Genomic DNA, 21,007 nt, shown 5'->3' with positions numbered 1-21,007 from the left:
GCGGATGTTCTGGGATTGAGTTCCTTACCACAGTGGAAAAAAAAAATCACGGGACTTTTCGTTTATTGTTATTTTTAGCCGCACTCTCCATAATAGAGTCCATATCGATTGAAGAGAACAAAGAAAAAAGTAAACGTTTGTCCTACATGTTTGTGTGTGCGCAAGAAGCTAAGAAAATAAAACAAAGTTGAAACAAAAGATTATAGTCAAAGTATCCTCTGCGGTATGCTTGAGAAAATCCTGAATGAGGCTAAAAACACAAAATCCCCTCAGCCAAGTTTTGCTTTGAAAAACATGCCAAAACAATATCATCTCTTACCTTCTTCATCCAAAAATTTCTTCTTGAGTTTGTTTTGAACAAATCGTCCCGTTAGCACAAGATTAGCCTCTGAAAGAGACTTTAGAAACTCATGCTGCTACTTCATTAAAGTTCCACCGGTTGCAACACTTGGAATTATTGTAAGGAACCCGTTAAATGTTGCAACATTTTACCAAATATGACCCACATTTCTGACTTCCCTACGCAGACTGCTTGTAGAAGAGAAGAAGCTGATGTTTATTCATCCAGGAAACTAACCTGTACTCATGATCCCCAAACGAGTCTCTTTAGTCCATGAATGAGCTGCATTCAGCACAGATCCTTCACATTCCGCTCTTTTCTTCTAGTTGGAGCCATCGCGAGTCCTAAAAGGAAAGGCAACTCGATATCTTCAAAATATCATCCAAACTTGTTGTATTTCTAATAGCTCATAATGAGTTCCGTGCTTTCCATGATTTTGCCACCGCTTTTGTAAAGCTGGAACGGCGAAGTCCAGTCAAAGAGTTCAATAAATCGTCCAGTGTCCGCCGCTAGAGGCGCCGCAGCCGTGATGTTGGACTGCTTGTGAGCAGAATCGGTTCAATGAACAATGCGATTCAGTGAATCGTTTAAAAAACGAATCCCTTAATTTGTCTCAATTATATAAGTTAGCTTAAATGATAATAATAATAATAATAATAATAATAATAATGATAATAATAATAATAATAATAAAACGAGACTCATTATGTGTTTTAAACAATGGTTCTTTATGATGTGATATTCGAAATAACAATGTTTGGACTTCCATAAAAATGTTCCTTATAAACAAGTTAGTTCGTTTCAACTTTAGCTACTAACTTTGTAAGTTATAGATGTGTGTCCACCTTTATTAACAGTTATAAACAGGCAAGTTATAAACATGTCATATCCAGTATAAGATAAAGAAATTCCAGAACAGTTCAGTCTCGTGCTTTTCAGTTTGACGGATACATCTAAGGAACCGATTCAAAAGAACAGTTCATTTGATAATTTATTTGATAACTCACAACTACACATCACTACAATGCAACCCATGCGCCTCATGGTAAATAAATAAATAAATATTTCTAATGCTGTTTATGAATAAGAAAGAGGTTGTTATTACACGTTAAAGTTAAACATGTAAACAATAATTATGAATTTAATAAGCATTATTCACTGCACTGAAATATTTTAGATAGAAACTTCTGTTTGCACATAATTTTAAAGTGTGTATAAGGTGTGGATATTTTAATATTTTGTAATGTATAATAAAACAAATCAAACCAAACAGATGTCATATAAAATAGTTTTTAGCAAATTAAGTGAAAAGTAAAAAAATCTAAAAAAATAATAAAATAATAGTGATTTAAGTGTTCAAACTACTATTCTACTATAGAGGACGAAACCTGCAAAAAACAATAAATAAATAAATATGCAAATACATAATTAAATGAGCAAATAATTCCATAAATTCCTGCATAAATAAAATAATAAATAAATATGCAAATTAATAAATGTATATATAAATGTAAATAATCAATAGTGCAGGCAGGTAAATAATTAAATAAATTACACGAATGTTGGGGGGAGAAAAAAATGCTAAACTGAAAACTTATTCCCCCTCCCCCCTTTCAAACGAGAACTTTCAGTTTAGCATTTTCTTATTGCCCCAACATTCGTGTAATTTATTTAATTATTTACCTGCCGCACTATTAATTATTTAAATATTTATTTATGCAAGAATTTGTGGATTTTTTGATATATATTTATTTATTTATTTGCATATTTATTTGTTTGTTGTTTTATTTGTGCAGAAATTTATAGATTAATTTACTCATTTATTTATATATTTGCATATTTATTTATTGTTTTTGCAGGTTTCATCCTCTATACTCTACATTTTGTCTAATAAAAGTAAATCAGTAATAATAATAATAAGAAGAAGAAGTAGAAGAAGAAGAAGAAGAAAAGAAGAAGAATGGCGACGCAGTGGCCCAGTAGGTAGTGCTGTCACCTCACGGCAAGAAGGTCGCTGGTTTGAGCCTCGGCTGGGTCAGTTGGCGTTTCTGTGTGGAGTTTGCATGTTCTCCCTGCGTTCGCGTGGGTTTCCTCCGGTTTACCCCACAGTCCAAAGACATGCGGTACAGGTGAATTGGGTAGGCTAAATTGTCCGTAGTGTATGTGTGTGAATGAGTGTGTGTGGATGTTTCCCAGTGATGGTTGCGGCTGGAAGGGCATACGCTGCGTAAAAACATGCTGGATAAATTGTCGGATATTCCACTGTGGCGACCCCAGATTAATAAAGGGACTAAACCAAAAAGAAAATGAATGAATAAATGAATGAATGAACGAACGAATAATAATAATAATAATAATAATAATAATAATAATAATAATAATAATAATAATAATAATAATAATAATAATAATAATAATGACACGTTATGAAAGACTGATAACAAATTAATTAATTAATTAATTAATGATCAACATGCAGACATCACACTTAATGGTCATCACACTAAAATGCTCTTAGAAATTAATTTATTCATTTTCTTTTTGGCTTAGTCCCTTTATTAAAAATTCCAGGGTCGCCACAGTGGAATGAACTGCCAACTTATCCAGTATTTATTTTATGCAGCGGATGCCCTTCCTGCTGCAACCCATCACTGGGGAGCACATACACACTTGTTCACACACACATACACTTACACTACGGACAATTTAGCCTACCCAATTCACCTGTACCTCATGTCTTTGGGGGCACCCGGAGGAAACCCAGAGATGGTGAGCAGAGAGAACATGCAAACTCCACACAAAAACGGCAACTGACCCAGCCGAGGCTCGAACCAGCGACCTTCTTGCTGTGAGGCGACAGCACTACCTACTGCGCCACTGTAAATAAATAAAAGTAAATAAATAAAATTCATATAAAACAAGTGTGTTTTAAAACTCAAAATTTTGAGTAATAATATTTTTTTACATTAAAAAAAAACTTTTTTTTACCACGCAGTGAAACATCTGTAACACTGTAGGCACTGTGCCCATAGCACTCCAGTAGATGTCGTTAGTCCACTCTTCACAAAGCCCTTGGTCAAATAAAACAAGAAGAAGAACTATGAATCATGGGAAGTGTAGTTCAAGTCATGGCGTGTCTCTGCGCATTCAGCAGAAGCTGTTCAGATCCCTCCTGTAATTCAAATCGACCACCATCCCAGCATGCGCAACTGATGGACACATATGGCGGAGAGCAATGACTGAGGATTTTGATGAAGAAGTTGTGTTCGAGGTGAGTTTTTCCATATAGATCCCTGCGTGTACTCGGACACACAGCAGCAGCTAAATATCAGCCACAGCGTTCAGAGATGCAGTTAGCATTCTGCATTTAGCACATAAACACTCCTTTTATAAATACACATCTACAATGCATTGTAGCAGCTTATTTACCAGGTCGCATTGCAAAGTAGGTTTGTACATGTTTTTCTTGATACAATACGACATGACATGAGACATTGGTGTCTTATAAATTGGGTGAGAGTGTAAAATAGACTACATTTTAGGCATCACAGGCGCGTCAAGCACTAGGTTGTAATACCTAAAATGTTGTCTAGGTAGGCAGCTTACTAGGTTTTGAGATTGTGATACCTATACGTGTAATGTATATTGTTGATTTAATAACCAAAACAATAAAAGAGGATACTGTCCGAATAAATTTTGGGTCTAAAATACTATTTACACTACAGCAAAACTAGTAAACATGGTATTTTACGGTTGTAAACAACATACTAAATACCAAGGTTACTACAGTTTTACTACAATAAAACCATGGTTATGAGTATTTTATATGAAACTACGAATAGCACAACCATTATTAATTTGTGGTAACTTATTAAATTAATATTATTTGTAGTAAATCCATGGTTATTTTTTGTAATTTGGTCATAAACAGCATTTTAGACAAAAATTACTGGGATAGCTTTTCTTGACAGCATTTTTGCACATTATGATATAAAATTTAAATAATTTAAAATATAGATAGGTGAAGCAGCAGCAATAGTGACTGAACAACAATGTTATGGAATCAGTTTGCCTAAAGAATGTTTAATATCCACAGCTGAAGCTCATGCTTTACTTTTAGAATTGGAATATATAGAAAATGTCTAGCAAATGAATCGTTTTAGACTCCAAATCATGCCTCCAAGTGATGGAATCTTCAAATAATGACCATACTTTGGTTGAAAATATTTTAACTTAAGTTCACCATCTACAAAACCAGTTTTATCATATCATAATTTGCTGGGTTCCAGGACATGTTGGGCTTTCAGGAAATGAGCGAGCTGATGCAGCTGCTAGGATGCTTTGAAACATGTCGTGAACAAATGCCAAATTCTTCCTTCTTTCATCAATGTTAACATTTTAAACAAGCGGAAAGAATAGTTGTATGCATTACAAAATTAATTAACTGTATGACATACAAACTGAAATATCAAACAGACTTTCGAAGACATTTTAAGACTAGATTTGATCAAGTAATTTTTAGCAGATGTCGTATTGGACATACAATATTAACCCATGTTTTTTTGCTCAAAGCTAAATACCTACTCAATATTTTTGCTGCACAATTATCCTTACTATACATTTTACTGGACTGTCCTGCTTTTAATGATTCCAGAAGATGTTTTAATGAAATGAACTCTCTTAAGAACATTTTTTTAGCAAAGGAAGGACACCAGGAAAAATGTTAAAATTATTAAAAAGTATTAGCACTAAAAATATTATTTAATTTATGTATTCATTTCTTTGTTGATTTTTGTTGATATTAATTATTGAAATGTTCTTGACATGAAAATTGCCTTGGTTGCTGATAGGGATGCACCAATACCAATACCAGTATCGGGTCAATACTTGGTTAAAATACTCGGATTCTTATTGTACATGAAATGCTGATACCGCAGACCGATACCACTTAACTGTAATTCACTATGTGGATGGGATTCGTTGTATTAATTATAATGTATTAATTAATGTACTATATAGTAATAGCTTTGTCCTTATAAACAATCCGTTTCTAAAATAGATTATTAACGAATCTATAGGCTGCTGAAGAATAATCCGAATACACAATATGATCCTTGCATAATGATCACAGTGAAACAAGCTAGTGCTCATTTTCATCGTCATTTAAATGTCCTTGCTTAATCTGTAATCGATAAGGTCTAGCGATTTACTGGGTTGTCAACAATGTGTGTAAATTGTTGGCTTGGAATAACCCTTTGTTAAAGATTTTTGTGTTTATCCTTTGCTACAGGCAAAAAAAAATAAAACCTCCTTTCAAATTAACTGCACTTTCATTGAAATCAAATTAAGAAGTATCGGAATCGGTACTCTGTATCGGCGAGTACACATATTAAAATACTCGTACTCATATCGGTTTGTAAAAAGGGGTATTGGTTCATCCCTAGTTGCTGACATGGCATTAAATAAAAAATACATATAAAATGTAGATAACATAATAGTCTCAAAACCTACGTTCATTTTAGGACATCTAGTTTCAAAACGCTTACCTAGACCACATTTTTAACCATAATAATACCTAATCGCTTACCAAAATTAAATGTTTTATGACGAATAAAACCAAAACACATAATTTTATTTATTTATTTATTTGTTTTAACACAAATTAACCATGGTTTTGCTACACTATTTATTATATTTGTAGTAAAAGTGTGATGTGATTATACAAATAGTAGATTAATTTGCCAAAAAAAGGCTGCTTGCTGTTGTTAAATATTGAAAGGGAATTCTGGCTCATTAGTTTTTGTGTGTAAAAAGCTGTATATTAGGTTTTCATTCAAACTGCAATGAATGAAAATGCTTCCTAGGTAGGTGTTTTGAGACTAGACGATTAAAACATATCTATTGTTGGCAGCTGGTGAGGATTTGTGACACAGCCGTGTAAATGCGGTCAGTTTCTGTTCATCGGTGGTCTGTTTTATTTTGTTGTCTTTAAATTAAATTAAGAGCATCGTCCATCAAAGCATGTGTGGCCCTGGTGCACTTTTATGAGGCAGAAAAGGGAATGTCAGATCAACGTCAATGATGCTGCATCATCACCAGGGAAACGGTTGTGTGCATTGATCTAGATTTGATTTAATTCATTTGCCTGTTTGTGGCAATGGCTGGAATAAATTACAGGAGAGCAAATGGAATATTTATGGACACCATAACAATTTATTTATCTTCAGATTAATTTAAAGCCAACATTGGATAATAAATTTTTTTTTAAGAATTATGTTTTTAGTTTTGACATATTGTGTTATGACTTATTGTTCAGATGTTAAAATGTAATAGCTCTGTACAAATCGTAAAGTGAAACTGTTAAAATATCCCTAAATTAGCAGTTTTCCATATTTTGTAATTCCTGTTTTTATTTATTTTCCCCGATTTTTTTTAATGCTTTTGAATTGCATCTTGGGACTCTAATCTTTCCTCCAACAACTTTTAACCATGAAAAGGTAAAAAAAAAGTGCCTTTTATGAAGCTTTTACTAGTTTAGGTGATATATAGTCTGGGTTGTAAATTACGGTACAAAAAACTAGTAACAAACTAAAAGTACATTTTAGGGCTGCACAATACAGGGTGATTTAAAAAGTAAAACCACAACTTTGAAATTATGTATTTAATCAACAAATCATGATGGAACCTTGGGTAATTAATCAGTTTGAAGAGTAATTAACAAACTTCTTCGATTTTCAAAGTTGTGGTATTCTTTTTGAATCACCCTGTATATTCAGCATCAAAAATATGCAAAAGACACATCACAGATTCTGCAATTTTGAGTTATGATTATTAGGAAATTGTTTGACAGCAATAAAAAAGCAACGTTTAACCCTACTACAGTAAACAAAAAATATTTTTTAAGGCATGTGTACGATTTCAAGCTAATTAAAATGATTTAGTCACAAGAAACTATCAAATCTGGAGCTTTAACAAATATTTATTGTATTTTTTTAATACAATGAAAACAATACAGTGTTTTTTTTTGGTAACACTTTTTTGATGGTCCATTTGAGTATTAGTAGACTGTCAGCTTAATATCTGTTGATACTGCTCCTTCAACAGACATTTAACTGACTATAAAGAACTTTGCAAGTACATGTCCACTAACCCTAACCCCAACCTAACAGTCTGCTTATAATCTAATGAGAATTAGTTGACATGTAGATGCAATGTAACTGAAATTCAACAAACAGACCATCAAAATAAAGTGTGACCTTTTTAAAATATATTTGATTAAATTAGATTGTTAGTTTTGATTTTAACTCAACATAATATCCAGAAACCCATAAAGCAAAATTTCATTTGCAGCTTTGTATAATTGTGTTCATTTATGCTTGTTGTTTGTTTATTATACATTATAACAAATACACTCCCTACAAAATTATCAATGTAAAATTATGAATTCTTAATAGAGTTAGTTAAATCATCTTGTGAAATTGCATTAATACCGCAATGTATATCACAGAGAAACAAATTATTGCAATGTCAGTTTTTTCTAATATCGTGCAGCCCTAGTACATCTTATGTTATTTTACAAACTTTTATCTCTATATATTATTTCTTATACATTTTTAAAAAAATTTCAAACTACTTAAAAAAGTCACTTTGTTTAACTGTAGACTGGAATTTTCAACATCAAAAGTCAACAGAGCAGAGATCAACGTCCCATAATGCAATTCACAACTGTAAATAATCGGAAAGCACAAACATACAGAAACTGTTAGTTAACAGATATTTTTTACAGTGTAGAGCGGAATATAAAAACTAAAGACAAGAAAAAACAATACAACAATCAATAAGAGTCAGGATATCTTCCCAGGTTTTCATACGTAGCGTCTAAATGTTTGCACATTGACAGCTTTTTAGATCAGAAAAGTTTATTATTACCTGTTTATTTTAATATGACCATCATTACATTAATACAACATTTTGCAAAAAGCTAAAAAATCAGATTTTCTCTAAGGAAATATCGCAAGAGATATTGCTTATACTCACCAGCAATATCACGTATTTTTTTCAGTATTGGGCAGCCCTAGTAGCTGTAGAAATCTAATTTTGTGCGTTTTGTTCAGATGTTGCCATATGGTGTTGTGTAGGTCCAATTTTTACCATGCTTTTAAAAGGGTCATATCTGCTGTACATCGTCATGTTTAATCCAGACTTGAAAACAAAAACAGTGGGATTCAGTATGCTCTCATTCGGTGACCTAAAATCAGGTCTTTTGCCGCTGGCTAGTTTAGCTGCTCTCCCACATCAATAAACACTCTCCAAACCAATTCCTCTCACCGCAAATCAGCTTTACACTCAACAAAGATCCAAAGTTCATGATGACGGGTGGCAAGATTTGATTGAAATAAGAAGGAGAATTCCAAAGCTCTTGAGCAACTCAAATCCTGTGGCTATGGGAAGAATCTGGGTTGTGCTTATTAATTGCGAACCGCGAGGTTGTGGGATCTACATCTTCTGTTAAGTGATGGTGCGTTTGAGAAGATCCAGGACAAGAGCGAGGGATTTGCGAGAGGTAAGGGAGGGGAAGAAAAAGGAAGGAAAAGATGTTGTTTCTAACATTTCTGTTTACTGAGAGACAGATCAGAAGACATGACTTTTTAATATTATATTTGACTGTTTGATCATCATCATTATTATATTTTTCCACAATTTTCCTCCATTAAATAATACCTGAAGCTGCTTGTAGAACCGGACGAAACAAAATTGCCATGTTAAAATGTGTTGAAGTGCATGCGGGTCACTAATGTGTAGAATAAAAATTTTTTAAAGTTCATTTCTATTAAATTTATAACAAGAACAATTAATGAAGAATATATTTATTATTCTTTGTTAACTTTAGTTAGTGAAAATACAGTCATTCATTGTTAGCTTTTGGTAACTCACAATGCAGATCTAATTAACTACACTTTAATTTTTGTAAATTGTGCAAATGTCGTATTAATGTCATTGCAGTTTTTAGGAATCATTTGAATTGTTTCAAGTTTAGTTTTAGCAATTAATTGTGTGGTTTTGTCATATGATTTAGTTATTTTGATTAGATTAAGTTAAACTCTTATACAAACTTGTAGTCTATTATAACTCTGGCTTGTTTTAACCTGTTTGAGATTTCATGTTTTTATTTATTTATTTTTTTTGATATTTGATATATTTTGTAAAAATTGCAATATGGTGTAATTGTTTCTTGGATATATAGGGAAATTGTGTTTTTTTGTACTTTATTTTGGCATAATTATTTATGACTATTTTTGTAAAAGAGTATGTTTTTATCACTTTTTAAAAGACTTTAAAACTTATAAAGATTAAGAGATTAAAAAATGTGTTGTCTGTTGTTGTCTGCCAGAAGAATCTGCGGACATTTTTTGCTATTTCTGCACAGAATATTGTAAAAAAACTGCGGATTTATGCGGAGTGATGGGTGTATCGTAACTAAAAACTTAATATATTAAATAAAAAATATAAATTTTTCTCATAATAGTCTCTCATAATATATATACACTTTATATCTAATAAAAGACAGAAATTATTGCTTTACAAACTTTATTGTAAGGAAATCGTATAAACGTTTTCATATTAGTCAATAATATTACTGAAATTAATTTAAAAACTCAATAAATACAAATATACACACAAGTAAATAAATATACTCGATGGGCTGAAAAAACAGTGTTGGGGTAACGCATAACAAGTAATACGAGTTACATAATAATATTACATGTCTAAGTAATGAGTAAAGTAACGCAATTCTTTAAAGTAACTCGAGTTACTTTTTAGATTAATATGCTTTTAAAAAATAGTTTGCTGAATTAATTTGTTTAATCTTGTTGAATTGCACTCAATGAGTAAAATACAAAAGTAGCACAAAACACATTGCTTTAAACTTTTATTAATCTGTATATGCGGCACGTATAGCATCAGGAAGTTCGAAGAAAAGTAAAGTGTACCTTCTGAAAGGTAAATGTAGATGTAAGTTATACAGTGTGTCATTAAATGTAGAGCTCCCTTATTTAAAAAAAATAAAATCACCCTGCAAGTTCTGAAAGAGATCAAGCCTCAGGCAGGTATGAAAATGTAGCGCAAAAGTAACTCTAAAGTAACGTAACGCATTACATAAAAAGTAACTAAGTAACCCAACTAGTTTTTTTAGGGAGTAACTCAATATTGGAATGCATTACTTTCTAAAGTAACTTTCCCCAACACTGGTTATAGGGCCAGACGGAACATGCTGACGTTTTTTGCTATTTCTGCGGGGAATTTTGGTAAAAATCTGTGGATTTCTGCAGAATTATTTTCGGAGTATCATAACTAAAACCTTAATATGTAAAATAAAAAATTATATCTTATAATTTTATTTAATGTTTAAATGCAAATCATATTAGATTCACTTTATTTGGTAAACAAAGCAAGTCTTTCATATAATATCAGAAAATATGACTTTACAAACTGCATTGTACATAAATCAGATGAACATATTCACATTAGTCAATAATATTACTGTAATTGTTGGCACAATAGCCTAGGGGTTAGTGCACTGACATATGGTGCAGTAGCACGTCAGGGTGTCCTGAGTTCAAATCCCGGCTCGAGGACATTTCCCCACCCTACCCCCCCCCCCCCCCCCCCCTCTCTCTCTCTCCAACTTCGCTTCCTGTCTCATTACTGTCCTGTCTAAAAAAGGCCAAAAATAAATCTTTAAAAAAATATTTATATATTACTGTAATTCATTTAAAAACTGAATAAATATAGATTTACACACCTTTACTCAAGTAAATAAACAGAATTATTGATGGGCTAAAAATCTGCGGAAAACTGCAGAATTCTGCTTGCGCAGATTCCTTGTGGGCCTACAACCAACATGCAAAAATAAACAACATATGGTCACGTGTTTTAAAATCATATTATTTATTTGTATAGTTTTCTGACATTTCAGTGGTTCAGCAGTCAAATACACCATGGCATTCATGAATAAAAAATGTAATTAAGTCAGTGCAATAGTTTAGTGCTTAGTGCGCCGACATATGATGCACGTCAGGGTGTCCCGAGTTCGAATCCCTGCTCGAGGACATTTCCCAACACTAACCCCCTAAAAAATATTAAATAAAAATTTAAAAAAGAGGAAAAATCAAGAGAAGCAATGTTTTTGCAATATTTTTTGCAATATTTTACTTGAATTAAATTGTAGTATCTTTTAATTTCTAAATATGTTTGGTGACTAAAATATTATTTTAATAAGTAATAATCGGTTTAGTAAATCTGTTTTGTTTAAATGTACCAAAATCAAAATGCGATGTACTCAGTTATGCTGAACACTGTATATATATTTGTCATTTTACTTGTTTAGGATGTAAAGTGTGTTTCTGTTGTTATTTTGATGGTTTCCCTCACTCTACATTTTCTTCTAAAAATGTCTAGCCCTATTGCAAGGCTTTTAAAAATAAATTTCTTTTTGGCAATTCGGACATTCTCATTTACCACTGACTCGTGTTTATTTAAGGCTGTGTCTCTTTTGCTCCTTCAGAACTCTCCACTGTTCCAGTATTTGCAGGATTTAGGACACACAGATTTTGAGGCATGTACTCCCGTTTCTCAAGAGGAGGAGCCCGGCACTGGAGGAGAGGAGGCTCCGTTTCCTCAGGATATCCTCCAGTCCCGTACAGTGAGTGTCAGCACTTACCTTTCCAATACCACAACACATACACACGCTTGTGTAGTATTAAAGGGACAGTCCAAACGAAACTGAAAATTCTGTTCATTTACTCACCAGTTTGACAGATATTTTGAAGAACGCTGGAAACAGGTAACCATTGCCTTCTATAGTATTTGTTTTTCTTGTTTTTAATAGTACTTGTCAGTGGATACCAGATTTCAGCTTTCTTAAAAATATCTTATTTGTTTTGAACAGAAGAAAGAAACTCATAGTTTATAGCCGCTTGAGGGTGAGTAAACAGTGTGTAAATTGTCATTTTTGGGTGAAAGGGACTGTGCTTCTTGTATGAACACGAGCAGATTAGATGCTAATCTTAAATCCATTTCATAACCAACAAATCTTTACACACTGAAAACATTTCATTAAAATGAGACTGATTCTTTCACCCCAAAAAAAAGAAAATGGTAAATTTGGTCCTGAGTCACTCAGCATTTAAAAAAAAAGCCTTTTATTATGTACATTTTTCTTTCTAACTAATCAAACCTTTAAAAAAAGTTCTCTATTTTAGGCTGAATGCACATTATGATCAATGCAGACATGTGATGGTTGTTTTTAATCAGTTGAGAGCTTATCAAATGTGAAAGACTTTAAACGACAGTAGTTTCTCCGTTACACACACACACACAAACTTTGTTGCATAAGAGATTTTGCAGATGACATTTTGTAATGTCATCTGCAGTTTTTGTTTCTTTTAGATTTGTTTGCTCTGTCTAGATGTCTGGGTCCCCAAATCTTAAGAAATACTGTTTGTTTTGGAATAGAAGTCACATTTTTGATAATCTGTTACGTGTTTTTGTTTTGACAAATTCCAAAAGCTGCTCACATAAGGATTGATGCAGAATGAGAGGACGAGTATTTTTATTGTAGATTATACTCACTTTTCTAGTTTCTGTTTCACTTTAAATAAATTTTTAGGGTTTTCTAGAAAGACAATTTCTGTTTGTTTTATACTTTTTGTTTTAAATATGATTAAAGCTGTTAGATTAAAAGGAGAAGTTAATGTTTATAATTATTGAAATTATGAAATTTGGCTTGTACACCAGTAATGCAACATATATGAATAAAATTGTAATAATTTGACTCATTTTCAGGTACTTTTTTCCTTGGGGAAAAATTTGTAAAACTGTAAAAAAACTGTAAAAATGCATTCATGCTGTCCTAACACAAATCATTTGTTAACATAATTGTTACAAATTTAAGTGGCTTGAACATAAAACAATTATTTTGTCTCCAAAAATATTAAGAATTGTGTTGTTTTAGGTCATTTTAAATAAGTAGTTTGAACGAGCAGCAAATATAATTTTTTTGAGAAACGATTTTTAGTTTATTCCTTTCTGTAATTTCCATTATTATATAGCTCCCAAAGAGCCAGACAACATAATACTCCTTTAAACTTTTTATAATTCCTCATTCATTCAGTCATTCATTTTCAACCACTTTTTCGGGGCTGGGTCGTGGGGGCAGCAGGAGAAAACCCCAGCCACTTCCTCCAGCTCATCCAGGGGATCCTGAGGCATTTCCAGGCTAGCCGAGAGCCAGGACATACTCGCACTATGTACAGTTGCCGAAGCATGCTTGTCCCCCCTGCTGTCTCCGCCAACAGCCCGCACTCACATTGCATTCGCACCTGAGCATGCTTGCGTCATCGATGATGCGCTGTTTAGTAAGAAGCGCTCTCGCTTAGGACAGTGGAGTTTTTTTAATATTGTTTTAGTCCTTGGGATGCAGTGACACGCAGTCAAATATTCCGCCGAACAGATCAGCCACTTTTGACGCTCATAAACAATCAGAAAGTCATCGTGCTGCAGGAATTAGGAGGTTTGCTAAATGTGCAGCTGTCGTGCAGTGAGTGGTTTGGGTCTTTAATAATCTACGACAGTTTGCGTTCATTGAACAGTACGAATAATAAATAATATATGAATAATAAACAGATATGAAACTGTCCCTTAAAAGTCACGTCTCGTCTTCAGTTTCGGGCTCAGGCATGCTTTGCACTCACACTACAAGCGTACCGCCCCAAAGCACAAGTGAACTGCGCTCTGGCACACCTCTTCTAACCGGGCAAGGGCCGGCCAACAGAACCGTGCCTGAGCACTCACACTTCTCAAACGATCTGTGAAACGGGCCTGGACACAGTTCAGTTAGCATAGTGTGAGTACGTCCATAATCCTTTCAGCATGTCCTGGGTCTTCCCCAAGGCCTCCTCACAGTGGAACATGCCTGAAACACCTCCCTAGGTAGGCATCCAGGAGGCATCCGAAACAGATGCCCGAGCCACCTTAGCTGACTTCTCTCGATGTGGAGGAGCAGCTGCTCTACTCCAAACTCCTCCCGGTAGACAGAGCTCCTCACCCTATCTTTAAGGGTGCGCCCTGCCACCCTGTGAAGGAAACTCATTTCAGCCGTTTGTATCCGAGATCTTGTCCTTTCGGTCATGACCCAAAGCTCATGACCATAGGTGAAAGTAGGAATGTAGATTGACCAGTAAATTGAGAGATTTGCCTTTCGGCTCAGCTTATTCTTTACCACAACGCACCGGTACATCAACCGCATTACTGCTGCCGCTGCACCAATCCGCCTGTCAATCATGTTCCATCCAACCCTCACTCGTGAACAAAACCCCAAGATACTTAAACAAGAGACCAAGAGACTTTCCTCCAACCTGAAGATGGCAAACCACCTTTTTCCGGTTTTATAATTGATAGTTCCTCTTTCATTTTATTTTTAATGACATCCCCAGTTTATCTTTAACTTCATAATTCTGTAAAACTGTCCTTTTTATGTTTCATAAAAGAAATTCGATCAGTGTTTAAAATGTTTAGGACGGTTTTGAACTTCCTGAGGTTTTAAAGGTTGTTTAAGAGAACTGTGTGTATATTGCACACTTTCATTGATGTCCTTTGGCATTAGTTACATTTCTATGTTCCGATACAGACGAAGAGGCACAGAATGTGATTTTCGCCACTAGATGGTATATATATACACATACATATTACACGAGTAGCAGTACGATATGGCTGTATATTGGCACTGGTGGGATGCGTGCATTTGACATTCTGTCACCCTATGTGGGCAAAGTAACACAGAAGGGTGAGGAGGCTGTACCATTTCTGATATTGCAGAATATCACTTGGCTGTCAGCCAATCAGATTCGAGGAACAGACAGAACTGTTGTAAAAAATATATGCATAGAGTAACAGCAGATCATTAAACTCACTACAGTTTGACAAATATTGCAGCTGTTGGACAACATAATGTACTTTTGAGGCTTTTTAAGGCAAGAATGTAGTTGTTTAGATTCCAACTATGTAGTTTATTTATAAGGACGGTGCCTATTTTAAATATTTAAAATTTCGGTGATACAGCGTGTCGGTATCTATCAGCCTGTCATACCTAGCATAGCAAAGATGGTTGATGTTGTCCATCCACAAGATGGCTACAGTTACCGCATAATAAGCCCTTAGAGCCCTTAGGGTCACCAAACTTGTTCCTGGAGGGCCGGTGTCCTGCAGATTTTAGCTCCAACTCTAATCAAACACACCTGAACAAGCTAATCAAGGTCTTACCAGGTATTCTTGAAACAATCAAGCAGGTGTGTTGAGGCAAGTTGGAGCTAAGCCCTGCAGGGACACCGGCCCTCCAGGACTGTGATTGGTGACCCCTGCCTTAGAGGGATAAAAATTCACGCCTCTCACCAGTGCCGATATACAGCCATATCGCACTGCTACTCATGTGATTATTGCTAATATTTATTTATTTATAGATTTAAAATAAATTGACTTATGTGATAAAATATCTAGTACTTTTTTTATAATATAAATATGATTGTACTTTCAAATGTTTACAATTCCTACAATCATAACTTTTAACTAACAACTTGGAAATATAGACCTAATATTGGATATCAGGCATATTATGTTCACCTCAGAATATTGGTGAAGCACACAGACACACACACACGCACTCATTTGTCTATATTTGCAAATGAGCGTTCCTCAGCATGTGCTGAATAAGTGTCATCGCTTTTGTTACTGTTAAAAAAAAGCATTGACAGTTGTATCCTGTTACAAAGCTATGGTTGCAAGAAAAGACTGGTCACCTCAGGAACAGGAAGTGATGAATGACTAAAGAATTGTGCTGAAATTCATCTCAGTGTGTTTCAATGGAGCTTTATCTGCTCTTGTGCTTTTATTTCAGAATTTGTTTGGAAAGTTTCTACGGTGAACATCATATTGTCTGTAGTTTGCACAGTTCAGACTGTCCCTGTTTGTGTTTCCAGTCTCTCTCTCTCACACACACACACACACACACACAGACACACAAACACATACTCAGTCTCTCTTTTCTTCAGTTGTCTGACACACACTCTAAGCATCTAGAATGTGAGTCCTACAGCAACTGAATACTAAAGACATGAAGAAAGAAAGTAAGACAAAACAGGCGAAACCTCTGCAGTGTGCGAGCGGCAGCCCACAAAATACTTTTACATCACTGCTCACTTCATTTCTGATTTGCTACATGCCTATTTCGAGATTTTAAGACTGAGAATATGAAGTTTTTTTTAAAGTCTTATTTCAAATTCTTTTGTTTCAAATGTGCAACAGGATGCTTAGTTTGTAGGCTAAAATGCTAAAAGCTTGTTGTGTGCTCATCATGACCCAGACAGGAATCAATAATCAGTCTGTGGGTTGTTATTGAGGACATAAACATATAAACATGCCAGCATCTGGTTCTTTTAATAAAGCTGTATTCAGCTATGGACAAAAATTAAGAGACCGATTAAAGGGGTGGCCCAGAGTGTAAGGCTTGGTTGTGTTTATAAGGTGTAAAACAATGTGTTCTCATGCTTCATTTCACAAAAAAAATCACGTAAATTTTTTCATATATCTTACTTTGATTATACATTGCTACTCAGCTAACTCTGTGAAAGTCACACTCTTTGCATTGAACTTTGAGCATATTACATTCAGAGATGTTTTTTATGTTCACACAGCTACATTACACATCAACTACAGTTTAAAATATGATATCGTAGTGGAACACCCCTTTAAAAAAAATACTGATACGGATCCTGTGAAATTTTTTCCTTAACATAACTTCTTGCTGAGTCACTGGGAAATATTTCGCGTTTGACTTATTTATGCATCATTTCTGGATATCATTTTTTTTTGTTTATTATTATCACCATCAACCATTTAAAGTTTTAAAAACCTTAATATGGGATTTTTTGGACTATTATGATTAGTACTAGTACTGGTAGTATTATTATTGTTATTATTATTGCTATTTAGGACTGCACAGTATAGGAAAAATCTGCTTTGCATTGTCTTGTTTCTAGTGCAAAAATTTGAATAATTCTTAGATCAAGTAAAAATATTTTATAGGTTTCAACTTAAGAAGAAATATCTCAAAAGTAAGAGTTTTTTCCTTAAAACAAGCAACATGATCTGCCATTAGGGTAAGAAAAATAATCTTGTTTTTGCTTTTAAATGTTAAAATTTTACTATTATGTTTAGAAATGTGTTGAATAAATCTCTCTCTCTCTCTCTCTCTCTTTCTCAGACTCAGCATTGCATGTCTTGCGATGTGACTATTGAGGATGTGCACATTGCGATATCGATGGTGAAATTAGATATTGTGCAGACCTATTGCTAATTATTAAAAAAGTGGAATTCACTTATGTTTTTATATTCTACATTCTGTAGATTCCCAAACAATCTATTCATAAAATAAAATACAGATTATTAAGGTCATGTCACTTTAGAGATGTAATTCTAGAAAGCTTCTATTTAGCATTTTGGAGCAAAAAAAAAAGTAATATATCATTATTATTAATTTTAATAAAAGAGTAGAAGGACATGGACCACTAAAAGATGTATGCATAAAAATACACTCAAACATAGATATCGTTATTAGGATTTGAGATTTTTGTCATATCGTTCTTCATATATTAATGTAACTGTAAGTTGCAGACACAGTTAACTCAATTTTAACCCAAAAATTTACTCATTAACTTGCGCCAAACAACTACCGCCGATGAAACTGTGTTTTTACATCTTGTTTTGCTTACATCTGGTCTCATTTGAGCCAAAAAGCTGTGCATGAACACACCAAACAGACTGCAGCTGACTGAAATAAGAGAGAGAGTGTTCTGCGCTTGTGTGGGAGGATGTGTCTTTCTGCACCCGCAGAGGGCAGTATCTATTTTCTCATTCACAATAGGAAATCGTAAATCCTGACATGCGTGTGCAAAGTGTAAACAAAACAGCATTTAGGTTGCCTCCGAAATCGCATACTACTCAGTATGTACTACTCGACCTTTAGAAAAGTACGAATGAATGTGAGTAGTATGAATTGAACTCGAAAGTACTACATCCTCCATTTTGTCACTATGCGACTTACCCGCATCAGTTTTGTCACTTCACTCCTGTTCATGAATTCTCTCATGCTGCATCATGGAAAAGCGAAGCATCCATTGGATGTGCACTTCAGAATCTTGCCGAATTTAGTAGGTCATCCGGGTACTTCTTGTATATCGTTTTTCGAATTCGGACAACTACTCGGCTCGCTTACTGTTTTTAGCATACTATATACTATGGAAGTGTGCGATTTCTGTCTTTTTTAATGGATGCGATTAATCTTTTGACAGCACTAATGCGAGCTAATTTGCAAATGTTTATATTTATTTATTTATAAATATTTATATTTCTTTACAATACAGTTTGTAAGCTAACATTTTCTGTCTTTTATTAGATAATATTATACGAGAGACTTGCTTTGTTCACCAAACAAAGTTTTTTGTCACTATACTCCCCAAGTCATTCTGAATAAATCTGCTGATTTTTTATTTTTATTTTTTAAACTTCCGTGCAGAAATAACACAAAATGTCTGCAGATTTAACTTTTGCATATCAACAACTTTACTTAAAGTTTATTACATGTCAAAGTGCAGTATGTAGTTTTTTTTCTGAAATTGAGCCTGCTGTGGTCATTCATTTGTGTGTTTTTGCAGAAGAGTGGTGTTTGGAGGCTGGTTGATGCTCTGCGGGGTCTGAATCCTCTACGTCGAGATGGCGCCACCCACTGGCAAGAGCAGCAGCTGGTGAGAAGGACTCTTCAGTCACCTTATTTATTTATTTTTTTTGTCTCGTAAAATGTTTAGGATTTTTATTCTACGACTGAATGTAGGGTGTGTTGTGTCAGTGTAAAAATGTGTAGGGTTGCCAGCTCTTCAACAAAGCTTGCAAATCAAAAATTTGTGCCAAAAATGCATAGTTGAACTCAAAATAAATGTTTATTTAAAATACATATTTAATGGTGTAATCTATGCATAGTTTAAATGACAATTCAGTTTTTTATTAATAAAAATGTTTCTGTGACTTCTTTGAAAAATAAATAAAATTGCAATTTGTTGTATGATTATTTTATGGTGTGTAAATTTAAATGTAAATCTAATATTTGGTGTGTTACGAATGTTTTTTTAATGTAAAACATTAAGTAATAAAGTTAAAACATTTGTGTTTTCTAAAAATGAACATAAACATTTATCTGTCTTATTTTGTGCAAAGAAAAAAGAAGATCGATAGTGCTGTATGCACTATTTTGCTACACATGTATAAATACATTCATTCATTCATTCATTTTCTTTTCAGCTTATTCCCATTATTAATCTGGGGTCGCCACAGAGCAATGAACCGCCAACTTATCCAGTTGTATATGTTTTACGCAGCTGATACCCTTCCAGCCGCAACCCATCGCTGGGAAACATTCACACACACTCATTCACACACATACACTACTTAAATATATTAAGCAAAGGCTATTAAAAAGTGCTATTAGAAAGAAACAACATGTATTTGTGCAATTACATAACAAAAATAATTTTTATTGCCTGACCTGCCATTTGTGTGACTTTAAATGTAAATGTATTAATTTGTAAACAACATAAACTTACATTTAAAATGAATAATTAATGTTAAAAATTATTCTAATATAAAATACATTTTAAAACCGTGTTTTTATTTACTTCACGTACTTAAGTAAGTTTCAAGTACAGTTGTAATTGATTCCTGCTTGACCTAATCACTTTAATTTAATGTCAATCCGATAAAAGCAAAATTTGAGAGACTTAGCTCTTCTCATGCGTTACAGTACAGAAACCCAATAGCTCTGTGAGGCAGTCAGTAAATGCATCGATTTAGACTGAGTTTGTGTTGATCTGCGTGTGTTCTCCGGCAGGATTCTGCTTTCCGCCAGTCCTCTTTGCGATGTCTGTTGTCTCAGGACGTCTTGCTGCAGGAGGACGTGGAACTGATAGAGCTGCTGGACCCCAGTGTTCTCTCACTGGGCTCTGCTGATACTGTCTGTCCCAGTGCTGCTGTGCCTGCGCCGCGCTGCCTCTCCACACTCTCTATATGGTACAAAAACACACACCAGTGCTGATTAAAAACACCCTGATGTTACCAGCAAAGACTGAAAGTAGCATTCATGCAGCTTATAGTGGATGATGATTTGAAAAAATTTTTGGAGCAAAATGTTTTTAATTCGCTTTGAGATTATATAGGAATTGATTATAATAATTAAAAAAACTAGTCAAACAATTTGGATGAATGTATGCAAATAAAACCAATAACAGAAAAAATCTTATATTACAGATGCACTGTGAAGAATATCATAATTTATTACAGGGTGCTAATTCTTATTATTTTATAATTGTATATTCATTCATTTTCTTTTCGGCTTAGTCCCTTTATTAATCTGGGGTCGCCACAACGGAATGAACCGCCAACTTATCCAGCATATGTTTTACGCAGCGGATGCCCTTTCAACTGCAACCCATCATCCATACACACCTATTTACACACATACACTACGGACAATTTAGCTAACCTAATTCACCTATAACACATGTC

General features: G+C 34.0%; 2 protein-coding genes across 4 annotated transcripts in view; one reads left to right on the top strand and one right to left on the bottom strand.

Annotated features, from left to right (window-relative positions):
• The window catches only part of fgd6 (FYVE, RhoGEF and PH domain containing 6), a 54,821-nt gene extending 53,993 nt beyond the window's left edge, over positions 1–828 (bottom strand). For 2 of the 3 annotated variants that reach the window (XM_056455462.1, XM_056455463.1), the window contains exon 1: positions 578–828. In XM_056455462.1, coding sequence (XP_056311437.1) covers positions 578–587 — 10 coding nt within the window. In that variant the 5' untranslated portion in view covers positions 588–828. Of the gene's footprint in view, positions 1–319; positions 472–577 lie in introns of those variants that run through there. The other variant, XM_056455464.1, reaches the window with a different exon arrangement.
• A 2,633-nt stretch (positions 829–3,461) lies between these two features.
• The window catches only part of vezt (vezatin, adherens junctions transmembrane protein), a 47,310-nt gene continuing 29,764 nt past the window's right edge, over positions 3,462–21,007 (top strand). Inside the window, exons 1-4 of the mRNA XM_056455511.1 lie at positions 3,462–3,611; positions 11,907–12,044; positions 19,111–19,197; positions 20,334–20,512. Coding sequence (XP_056311486.1) covers positions 3,576–3,611; positions 11,907–12,044; positions 19,111–19,197; positions 20,334–20,512 — 440 coding nt within the window. The 5' untranslated portion in view covers positions 3,462–3,575. The remainder of the gene's footprint in view (positions 3,612–11,906; positions 12,045–19,110; positions 19,198–20,333; positions 20,513–21,007) is intronic.

The sequence above is a fragment of the Danio aesculapii genome, chromosome 4 (genome assembly GCF_903798145.1).
Source record: "Danio aesculapii chromosome 4, fDanAes4.1, whole genome shotgun sequence".
In the NCBI taxonomy this organism is placed as follows: Eukaryota; Metazoa; Chordata; class Actinopteri; order Cypriniformes; family Danionidae; genus Danio; species Danio aesculapii.
This window is presented reverse-complemented; position numbering and strand designations above follow the sequence as displayed.